Source organism: Salvelinus fontinalis, chromosome 10 (genome assembly GCF_029448725.1).
Source record: "Salvelinus fontinalis isolate EN_2023a chromosome 10, ASM2944872v1, whole genome shotgun sequence".
Taxonomy (NCBI): Eukaryota; Metazoa; Chordata; class Actinopteri; order Salmoniformes; family Salmonidae; genus Salvelinus; species Salvelinus fontinalis.
The window spans coordinates 8,493,902-8,506,197 of NC_074674.1; the positions used below are offsets into that span (position 1 = coordinate 8,493,902).

The 12,296-nt window shown below is 40.4% G+C and overlaps 1 protein-coding gene across 1 annotated transcript; it reads right to left on the reverse strand.

Annotated features, from left to right (window-relative positions):
* Positions 1-1,643: 1,643 nt before the first annotated feature.
* LOC129863569 (zinc finger protein 665-like) lies at positions 1,644-9,552 on the reverse strand. Its single transcript, XM_055935633.1, has 2 exons — positions 9,241-9,552; positions 1,644-5,382 (listed from the first exon to the last, which is right to left on the reverse strand). Exons 1-2 carry the CDS (start codon positions 9,455-9,457, stop codon positions 2,822-2,824), a joined length of 2,778 nt encoding a protein of 925 aa, XP_055791608.1. The 5' UTR covers positions 9,458-9,552; the 3' UTR covers positions 1,644-2,821.
* Positions 9,553-12,296: the final 2,744 nt, after the last annotated feature.

A 12,296-nucleotide genomic window follows, 5' to 3' on the forward strand; every position in this document is an offset into this window, starting at 1 on the left:
AAATAATCTGTGGAGAGATGAAACTACAGTTGAGTCGTTTGGAAGGAACACAGCACACCAAGGAAAAAGGCACAGCATACCAACATCAAAACCTACCCAATTGTAAAGTATGGTGGAGGGAGCATCATGGTTCGGGGCTGCTTTGCTGTCTCAAGGCCTGGATAGCTTGCTATCGTCGACGGAAAAATGAATTCCCAAGTTTATCAAGACATTTTGCAGGAGAATGTTAGGCTCTGTCCAACAATTGAAGCTCAACGGAAGTTGGGTGATGCAACAGGACAACGACCCAAAACACAGAAGTAAATCAACAACAGAATGGCTTCAGAGTCCTGACCTCAACCCGATTGAGATGCTGTGGCATGACCTCGAGCGGTTCACACCCGACAACCCAAGAGTATTGCTGAACTGAAACAGTTTTGTAAAGAGGAATGGTCAAAAAAATCCTCCTGGCCATTGTGGTTGTTATTGCTGCCAGAGTAGGGTCAACCAGTTATTAAAACCAAGGGTTCACATACTTTTTCCACCCTGCACTGTGAATGTTTACACGGTGGATTCAATAAAGATATGAAAACATAGAATTGTGTGTTATTAGTTTAAGCAGACTGTGTTTTGTCTATTGTTGAGACTTAAATGATCTCATTTTATGACCAATTTATGTAGAAGTCCAGGTAATTCCAAAAGGTTCCCCTACTTTTTCTTTCCACTGTATACTGATATTTTGTAGCTGTGTTTGTGCAGTTTGTGGAATGGAACTTTTTTTTCATTTCTCACAGTACTCTTTGTATTTGTCATTAATGAGAAACAGTACATTCCCCAGACAGATAGAACCTTGTCCTATAGTAGGACGATCAAGAGAGATTCTCCTAGTCCAAGACTTCATCTGTGTTCAGAAAACTGTCCCAGAGTTCAGCAGACAGGGAGTGGGCTAGAGGGTCATTTCCTGATATATTTGAACAAAGTGGAAATCAACTGGGAAACGAAAAAACATCAGGGGTCAAAATTGGTTAGTTTAAGTTTAGGGACAAGGGTTAGGTGAAGGTTTGGGATAGCTTTAGTGAGATTAGTGTAAGAGCTAGGGGAAGGCTTAAAGATTAGCACTGGGTTAGTGTACCGTGGTCTGCCGCCATTAAATTTCTGCCCGTTGAAACTACCTCCTTTAAATAAAGACGGTCCAAAAGTCACGGTTCGACTCTGGGGTTTGTTTTTAATTGTTGTTGTTCTACTCTGGGGTTTGAGTATGAATAAACGTGTAGATGGGTGGCTGAAGGAGGGAGTGCAGGAGCACATATTTGTAAACCGAAACGCAGATAATTCTACATGACAGGAGCCTACATACAGATACTATAATTCACACAACACAGACACATTGTGAAATCCAGTTCATAAGACAAACATGTTGGTGATTTATAACATGAGTCCTGAGCTGCAGTGAAGATGGGATGGTTACATTCCATCAAGTGAAGCTGGTCTCACAGATAGAACACTGTGACATGGTGTACGAGCAACACGTCACATCTTACCTGTACATGCACTCTTCATAATATAACCCCTCCCATCCCGAAGTATGTTAGTGCTGGGGTAGATAAAAACCCTGCAACTCCAAAAGAAGTTACCATCTTAAACAGAAATATATATTAACAAAATAGCTAATAAAAACATTTATTGAAGGTTTCAAAGTAACAACCATTACATAATATAGGTTTGCTACGAAGTTGGACTAGTGAAGTAGTATTGATCATATAATATATTACTCACATGCGACCCTTGATAAGACTTCACAATTTATATGTTAATGAATTATCCGATTCCATAGAGAATATACTTAGGCTATCAAGAAACGTCTGAGAATTAAAATTGTAAAGGAAAATAGATTTAACTACATTGTAAAAATGTTTACGATTCACAGGCATGAAGCTTAAGTTATAAAGCATTAACAAACGTGACAAGGCATATGACAAGGGCGGCAGGTAGCCTAGTGGTTAGAGCGTTGGGCCAGTAACCGAAAGGTCGCTGGTTTGAATACCAGAGCCGACAAGGTGAAAAATCTGTCTTTGCCCATGAGCAAGGCACTTAACCCTAATTTGTTCCAGGGGTGCTGTACTACTATGGCTGACCCTGTAAAACAACACATTTCACTGCACCTATCCGGTGTGTGTGAATATTTCTTTTTGATGGGGCTGGGATCTTACAGTTACAAGGCAAAGCATGACCAAAAACAGACCTACTCAGGCCGAGCAGCCTACAAGAAAAACATGTTCATATAGCTTTTCTGTAGAGCGTAGGACAGGAGGACGAGACAGAAAAAAGGCATTCCCTTTCTAACATTTCAAGGTGACTTTATCAAACCATCCAACCATAACAAGTTACAGTGACCTGATTACCCAGGCCCAATATCCACAACAGAGTCTAATGGCTTGTGTGGGGGATGAAACCAAATAAGGCAGAATTCCTAAGGACAATAAAATCCCTTAACATACAGTAGTTTAAAGTTCACCCTGTTCAGATACAAGTTACCGCAGATCATACATCCATATAGATAACATCAAAGTTCTCTTCAGAAGTTTATGAGATACCAAACATGGAGGAAATAGCATCACTAACACACATTTCAATTGTCAGGAAGGGCTGAATGGCCCTGGAGTGTTTTCCTGGGCCATTTGCCATGCAGACCCAGAGGTGACAAAGCACATAAGTTAGGGCCTACAGTACAGTATAATTCAGTTATTATCAAACCTGAGGGTATGTTCACTTACAGGTGTCAGTTTGAATAAGCCTTTATCTTCAAAACGGACATTTTACACAATGGACACTTGTGTTCCGTTTAGTGAATATTCTTCATGTGTGATTTAAGGGAACTGATCTGACTAAAGCATTTGTTGCAATCGTTGCAGCGATATGGTTTCTCTCCAGTGTGAATTCGCTTGTGGCGTGTCAGATCACCTGATGATGTAAAACCTTTCCCACATACAGAACACTTAAATGGCTTCTCCCCTGTGTGAGTCATCATATGAAGTGACAGTTTTCTGCTATAAATGAACCTTTTGCTGCAGACATGGCACTGATGTGATTTCTCCCCTGTGTGAGTCTTCATGTGTTCTCTAAGGACTCCCTTCCAAGTGAAGCTTTTGCCGCAAACAGTACACAGATAAGGTTTCTCTCCAGTGTGAATTCCCTGGTGGTCTTTGAGATAACTCAGTGATGTACAGCCTTTTCCACAAACAGGACACTTATGCAGCTCTCGCTCGGTTTTATTTTCCGGATCTCTCTCTGTGTGAATCCTCATATGCTTTCTCAGATAACGTTTCTCCCGGAAGCACTTGCCACAATCACTGCAAAGATACAACTGTTTCTCTGATTGATTTTCTCGTTGTTTCTCCCCTGTGTGTGTCCTCATATGTCTAGTCAGATCACATTTCTGAATGAATCTTTTGTTGCAAACATGACATTGATGTGGTTTCTCCCCAGTGTGAATTCGCTGGTGGATTTTTAGAACATTTGGATATGCAAAGCCTTTTCCACATACAGGACACATATGCAGTCTTCTCTTTTTGTGACTCCCCAATTCTCTCTCTGTCCGACTTCTTGGTTCGCTCTCTGTCCGACTCCCCGGTTCGCTCTCTGTACGACTCCCCGGTTCGCTCTCTGTACGACTCCCCGGTTCGCTCTCTGTGTGAGTCTTCATATGAACCCTCAGGTAACTCATCGTTCGGAAGCTTTTGCCACAATCGCTGCAGAGATATGATGGTTTCTCTCCAGAGTGATTCAGCTCGTGTTGTTTCAGACCACCCAATGATTTAAAGCATTTTTCACAAAGAGGGCACTTGTATGATTTCTCCCCTGTGTGAATTCTCGTATGCTTTCTCAGTTCATGTTTTTGACCGAAAGATTTGTCACACTCTTTACACTGATATGGTTTCTCCCCTGTGTGAATCTTCATATGCACTTTTAATGTTGCCCTTTGAGTGAAGCGTTTCTCACATCCAGTGCAACAAAACGGCTTCTCCCCTGTGTGAATCCTCATATGGTCTTTTAATGATGACCTTTGAGTGAAGCATTTCTCACATTCACGGCAACAATATGGTTTCTCCCCTGTGTGAGTCCTCATATGCTTGACCAGATGTCCCTTGCGGTAGAAGCATTTGTCACATTCTTTGCACTTATGTGGTTTCTCACCAGTATGAATTACCTGATGTATTTTCAACAGGCCTGCGCTAGTAAAGCTTTTAATACACACAGGACACTTGAAGGGTTTCTCCCCTGTGTGATTTCTCTGATGTACTTTATAATGGCTTACATTATAAAAGCTTTTACTGCACACTGCACACGTGTATGGTTTCTCACTACCATGAAACTTCTGTTGGTGTTCCTTTAGGTAGCGTGGCCTCTTAAAGCATTTATTACACACAGGGCAGATGCATGGATTCACTCCATGAGTTTTCCCATGTATTTTCAGAGAGCCTGGTGTGTTGAAACATTCATTGCACACGGGACAGTTGTACGGTTTTGCATCTGGGTGAGTAGTGCTCATATGCTTGTTGAAGTCGGTCTTGACACTGAAGGATTTGCCACATTCTTTGCACAGATATGTTTTTTCACCTGTGTGAATTCGCTGATGATCTTTAAAAGAAGCTGTGCAAAGAAAGGATTCATTGCACAAAGAACACTGCTGTGGTCCTTCTTTCTCCCCTGTGTGAACTTTTTTGTGTCTTTGAAGACCATTTAGTGATTTAAAGCCTTCACAACAGAAAGGACACCTGTGTCGTTTCTCTGCTTTGTGAATTCTCTGATGTACTTTTAAACTGACTGGTGCCTTAAACAGTTTACTGCACACAGGACACTTGTATCGCCTCTTGCTTGTGTGACACTTCAATGGTGCTTTCTGCTCATTGGTTGCCTTGGCTTCAGTGCAGACTTGAGAGCTTTGTCCTTTCTTGTCCCGGGTTCTCTTTGACCCTGACGGTAGTTCTTCACTCTCCTCCTCATCAATACTTACAATGATTTCACTTGGAGCTGCAGAACAGTCTGGATGTAGTACAGAGAGGGGCTGAGAGTCACTGGTTGGTTCTGATACTCTGATACTGTAGTGCTCTTCATCTGATTCTGATTGGGTCTGTTCAGTTGTGTTGGTGGGTAGAGAGTCCCTTTTGCTGTCCTGATCACAGTCACTTTCCACACAGGGAGGAATAAATATCAACTGTATGACCTCTGTGGTAGCAGACCTAAGTCTTTGAAGCTGCTCTTCCTCCTGACTGGTCCTGAGTTCCTCTGTAATCTGTGTGGGCTCTGGGTCCTCCTGCCTCATACTGGGGCTCCACTCCTGCTCACAGTGCAGCTGCTGCTTAGGGGGAACCTCCTCTTCAGGGAGAGTTACCTGCTTGGGGTCTGAAGAGAAGGAAAGGAGTAAAAATACTGAATAACAATTCAAAATACTTCACATTCTGAATTCTCTATATGCTGTGCTTAGGGCTGTGGCGGTCATGAAATTGTCAGCCGGTGATTGTCAAGCAAATAAGTGCCCGGTCTCACGGTAATTGAGACGCTGTCTGGAATGACACATCGTCCCATCCGAACCTCGTATGGTCTATTAATTTTTACCCGGGGCAGGGGGTCGTTGCATTGCCTAGCAATTCAGCCTGGGTCCTCCACAAACCACTGATTAAAGTCAAATCATTAGACTACAATGTGAAAATCATCTTACCAATATTGTATTTCCCTGTGTGTAAATATGTACATCAATATGAACCAATCGTATGGTTACATGTGCTACCGATAACTTTGATTGGTGATTTGGAACCAAATGTTGTAGGCCTACAGTGTGATACGAGACCCTTTCCATGGTGATTACGGACGATTTCAACTGAGATCGTCCACACATGTTCACCATAGAAGACATCACTGGGCAGTCTTCTTGGGAGAGCTAAGCAAACAGTCATACTCAGTGTTCAACAGCGGGCCAGCGCAGAGCTCACATCCTCCCTACTGATGTCTTCAGAGGAGATGATCACCCACTGGCTTGGTGGAGAGGGAATGAGGGTCATTTCGCTTTTTGTTTGAATGCGACTTGTTTGTCTAAAACAGATCTTTCATGATCAACTTTCAAATGAATCTAGAACGCCAGTAATAGGGTTCTATTGCAGAAAGTTGTGTTTGTGAATAGACAAAATAACAACATGACATGGTAATAATGAGAGAATTCTAAATGGTAGAAACGTCAGCACAAGAACTGTTTGTCGGGAGCTTCATGAAATGAGTTCACCGCGAATCACCTCAATCTGAACTAACGCAATGGCGAAGTGAATCATTTTTTGGGTCAAAAATAATCCTGAATTGTTCAAAGAAAATCAATCAATAAAGCCAGCCTTATTCGTGAGTGTCGGTGGAAAGTTTGAGAAATGACAAACATTGAATATGAGCATGTGTTCTTAATGTTTTGTGTACTCAGTATATGTTAATATGACCAACTTTAAATTAATGGGCTTAACATACTGGATTTTTTAAATTCCGTATGTACTAATTAGCATATTAAGTTCCTATAAAAGTTGCATGGTAATTTCTTAAATTGTTTAAAAAATGTAATAAACTTTCAGTTTTACATAAAGATGTGTTAATAATATAACCACCATCTTAAATGACTGTAATTGTGTATTTTCCCTATGCTGCTTCTTCCACGTGTTATTTTGCTGATTGGATAACATCTAGACTCAGTAACATGTGTTTGTGGTGTACTGTTCTAGCTAACTTTATTCACCTGTGTAATGCGGTCCTTCTCCTGCTGTTTACTCTGGGGTTCAGACTAAATGCAGTGGTAAATGTGCTGCTCACAGTAGACAGCAGCAACATGGACCTGTTAAATTGACCAGAAGGGTGTTGATATAGCTGTGTTTAGGCACGGCTTCCTTGTTTTCAGTCTGTTACGTGTGTTTCTCATTCTGCTGGAGTTGACCTGGTATTTTATTAACCCTTACCTCACGCATCCAGTTGTTCCATGTGTAACTCGCCCACCAAAATCACTATATGCTGTTTTACATTGTGTTATTTGTGCTGGTCTAATTCCTATAATGGAAAAGCAGAAGAACCTGTTGGCTCTCAGATAGTAATAACAGTTCATATGCTGCTCTTTGATATCCCAGGTTTGTGGCATTGATGAATAAATCATTGAATGTTTACTTAAATTCAGATGTTATGTATAAAAGGCATATGTATGCATTTTTTTACCATTTCGATTTCTTTAAAACAATGTAATTGTAGGAGTTCAGGTGTCTGACGTGATTGACGGGTGACTAGGCACATTCTTGTCATATAAATGTGCTTATTAATTCATGATTATGGATACATTCTGCAATGAGTTAATCTGGCTTTGAATCTGCAACAGAACATGTCAAGTTAGTTCTGAATTGCTTTAATACAGCAGTGCATTCTGACACAATTCATTTAAACAGGGAAAGCCTACACAAAAACACAGCCTTTATTTTAAATGTTTCTAAAATCCACGGTGGATTAAATGAATAGTGGAAAAACGATTGGAATCACATCCGTGTTTGATTGCTAAGTTTTACAACACGTCCACGGTGGGGCACAATGGTACGTCCTAACCTCGTGAAAAAGTGGTGTGCGTACCTGAGAAGCTTCTCTATAACATGAAATACAAAGTATAACACCAGAACCACAGTTTCAATTTTGACCCCTAACACTCTAATATTATAGCTACCTTACATTACCAAAAGTATGTGGACACCTGCTCGTCAAATGTCTCATTCCAAAACCATGGGCATTAATATGGAGTTTGTCCCCCCTTTGCTGCTATAACAGCCTCCACTCTTCTGGGAAGGCTTTCCACTAGATGTTGGCACATTGCTGCAGAGACTTGCTTCCATTCAGCCACAAGAGCATTCGTGAGGCCGGGCACTGATGTTGGGCGATTAGGCCTGGCTTGAGGTTGGCGTTCCAATTCATCCCAAAGGTATTTAAATGGTGTTGAGGTCAGGGCTCTGTGCAGGCCAATCCGGTTCTTCCACACCGATCGACATACCATTTCTTTAAGGACCTCGCTCATGCTGAAACAGGAAAAGGCCTTCCCCAAACTGTTGCCAAAAAGTTGGAAGCACAGAATCGTCTAGAATGTCATTGTATGCTGTAGCATTAAGATTTCCCTTCACTGGAACTAAGGTGCCCGAACCATGAAGAACAGCCCCAGACCTTTACTCTGCCTCCACCGAAATGTACAGTTGGCACTATGCATTGGGGCTGGTAGCGTTCTCCTGGCACGTTTCCACTTAACATAATTTACAATTGATTGGGGAAGCTCTAGCAGGGCAGAAATGTAACTAACTGACTTGTTGGAAAGGTGGCATCCTATGACGATGCCATGTTTAAAGTGACTGTGCTCTTCGGGTGGGTATAATTTGCGGAATGTTCCAACAGGAATCTGTTCCAAAAACGTTGTAAATAACAAGGTTGCCAACAAACAACGCACACAAAGTTGTATAGCGGCAGAATAAGATAACGGGTAGGGTTTGTTGGCAACCTTGTACTTTATAAAGTTTTTGAAACAGATTCCTGTTGAAACGTTCCACAAATTATACCGACCCTGCTCTTCAGTACGGGCCATTCTACTGCCAATGTTTGTCTACGGAGATTGCATGGCTGTGTGGTTGACTTTATAACGTTATACCTGTCAGCAACGGGTGTAGTTGAAATAGGGGTGTCAACCTACTTTTGTATATATACTGTATAAGGCATTATGTTAACTGTTAAACGTTTTGAAATAACATATTTATTTGATTGTATATACGTTATATACCTAGCCTTAGCAGGCTCTTTGCCAGCAAGCTAAGCTTTTTTTAGCTATAATATTTAGCTAAGTTTGCTAACATTAGCTATTAGCATCAAGTGTAGACGATAGAAAAAAGGTCGTTAAAACAGATGTATATTTGTTTAGAAGACTTCAGTAAAACATTTGACCGGAGAATGACCTTTGATACACATTTGTATCACTAGCTAAGTCCTTGTTCTATCTGTGCCCGTAGTGTACAGTAGCTGCCATTAATGCAGCAGAGGCCTATAGGATCTCACGTGAGTCGCGTCAGCCAGGCTAGATAATTAACGCTAGCTACTAAACTTTAAGTCAAAACAGCTTAAGTTACCTGAACCTAGTAATGAATACGATACGTCCACGGCTAGTGATTCAGCAAACACAATATGTTGTTATCCGATAACTTCGTGTAAGAGGTCGCTACAAACCTGCTCCAAAATGATCCAGAAGAAGCCCCCGTAGACGGTCGTTCTCTCCTTGAACCTCTGCTACCGTCTTTTCTACCACAACAAATATCTCCACCGCCGCTGTTGTCAGCAGCTCCTGGTACTCTGCTAACGTCTTCTCCGCCGAACCAAATATATCCACAGCCGCTGCTGTTAGCCGTTCGGTAATAAACACACTCAACACCTGTAGTTTAGACATTTTACGTACAAATCAACATTTCAGACGTTCAAACTACATATTCCTATTAGACCCACACTTTCTGCTGGAAACATGCAATTTAGCGCCATCACCTCTGTGAATTACGCAATAATAACTAAGTACTTCCGGGTCAAAGTCCTGTCCTGCAAACTTTGTCAATTAATAATGATGGAAAAAATGTTGGATAATGTGCAGAATTATCGAAATGTTATACTACTTATCATACAAATAATAATTTAAAGTATTTCTATAAGATAGTGTATATTAAGTGGTCAACAATGTTTTTTTGTGTGGGTACTTCTATTATTCATTGCAGCATACATAATTGCCTGAACATTGTGTCAAAGTGACTAGTTCCATTCTAGTCAGGAGCACTTCTACTTTCCAAATCCACAAAGTGTACACCCTGAGGAGCATCACTGCTCATTATGCAGCACTTAAAGAGGAGCCCATCAGTTTAAATCCAATCGTTTTTTTCCTTCATATTGGACATACATATTGCACCCTACATAATTGTCTGTATGCTGGGGGGGGGGGTCCATTCTATTCAGGAGCACTTCTAATTTCCAAATGCACAGTTTACACCCCCAGCGTCGTCATTGCTACTATTGTGGCCCTTTAAGAGTGGGAAATCCGCTTAAATACAAATATGTTCATATTAGATATGTTTTATTTACACAAATACATGTGCATAGGTAATCCCTGTCACATATGGGTGTCTACACTTGACACATACATGCGACTTCTGCTATCAAAATACGAAGATTACACTGAAAGACGGGTTTAGACGCACAAAAGTCGCTTTGTGGTCTGACTGTGTTCAGATCTGTAAGCCGTCATTGAAAATAAGAATTTGTTCTTAACTGACTTGCCTATTTAAATAAAGGTAAAATAAATAAATAAAATAAATTACCGAAAGCGCATACAGAGGACGTCATCAGCACTCCTCCCACAAGTCTCCAGAAAACATGTGTTTTGGGACCGAGGCACCTTTTCATTATTACGTTGGTGGAAATTCCACGATCTAAACTCTATGATCAGAATACTACACAAACTGTCAAGTCTAGACACGACCTATTCTATTAAGCGAGATACCTGCCAAAAGGTTGAACGTACATATCGTTAAGATCCTAAGAAAAGCCATGAGTGAAACATGAAACGTAGATGTGAAATGTCTGCTGTGAACATACATACACCATGTTACGATTAAGGACCAACATTTTAGGCTTGAACAAATCTTGTGTTGCAATTATGATGTACAATAATACTTTTCAGAGTTTTGGCAGTTTCATCAAACCAACAAAAAAACATACACAACTGCCTGTGATGAGTGCTGCAAGAACAAGCGTAACACAGTATAAAAAAAGGTAGTCAGGGATACCGGAAAGAGGTATCCTGCACGTTTTCAAGTTAAAAGTCTCCTTTCTCTATTACTCCTCAGTTGACTTCACATTTAGGTAGCTAATGTAATGGATTTGTTTGCCAGCGCAAGTCTAGATAGCACTACTTGTATTATGCCTACAAGAGTGAAGTTCCAGTCCGCTAGGTGTATCTCTACAGCATGGGCATATTTCTAGGTGACGTGGACATCCCCATGCATGCACCTTATCAAAACATGACGAATTCAATATTGCACCATCCCATTCTCTGGGCTCTGTCAGCAATCATAACCAGTAGTATCTACCAGAATAATGAATCATAACCAGTAGTATTTACCAGGAATAATTAATCATAACCAGTAGTATCTACCAGGAATAATGAATCATAACCAGTTGTATTTACCAGGAATAATTAATCATAACCAGTAGTATCTACCAGAATAATGAATCATAACCAGTAGTATTTACCAGAATAATGAATCATAACCAGTAGTATCTACCAGAATAATGAATCATAACCAGTAGTATCTACCAGGAATAATGAATCATAACCAGTAGTATCTACCAGAATAATGAATCATAACCAGTAGTATCTACCAGAATAATGAATCATAACCAGTAGTATCTACCAGGAATAATGAATCATAACCAGTAGTATCTACCAGAATAATGAATCATAACCAGTAGTATCTACCAGAATAATGAATCATAACCAGTAGTATTTACCAGAATAATGAATCATAACCAGTATTTACCAGGATAATGAAACATATAGTAATAATCATAATACTAGAAGTTTGGGGAATCTATTAATTATGTATTACCACTGGAGTCTTTGTCACTCAAAATATTTTCTTTATAGAATATTTTGATATTTATTTATCATCACTCAAAATCTTGCCAAAGCATATTCTGTGAGAGGGGTTAATATAAATGTAAAATAATTTTACATGAATCGGGCAATGAACATATGTACTCTGAAATGAACAAGGGAGAGATTAAATGTAGGCTAAGTCTGCCATAAATTTATTCCCACACTTTACAATAACTCTGTTGCAGTGGTTTTAGGTAGTCTTCGTATAGGCTAAACTGCTTTTTCGTGTAGAACTCCTCACAGGCCGTTTGGTGTACATTTCTTTTGTTGGAGAGATGAAACTGCCAAAACTCTGAAAGGTATTATTGTACGTAAGAATTGCAACACAAGATTTGTTCAAGCCTAAAATGTTGGTCCGTAATCGTGTTCGTATGTTCAACCTTTTGGCAGGTATCTCACTCCATGCCAACTAGCCTGACTGCTAGAGAAACCTGGGTAAGATCTCAATTGCATACTCCTCGTGTTCTCTCCTTCTCAAAAACCATTAGAGGAGAAGGTCAGAGGGGAGGGACCGTCTGGCTTTCTCATCCAATGGGTTTTGAGGAGATGAGGAGAGAGGACGACAAGTATGTAACTGAGATGTTAC

Coding starts and splice junctions, on each gene's coding strand:
- LOC129863569 (XM_055935633.1), bottom strand. CDS start 9,457: ATGTCTAAACTACAGGTGTTGAGTGTGTTTATTACCGAACGGCTAACA. Junction 5,383..9,240: donor TCTGGATCATTTTGGAGCAG/GTTTGTAGCGAC, acceptor CCTTCTCTTCAG/ACCCCAAGCAGGTAACTCTC.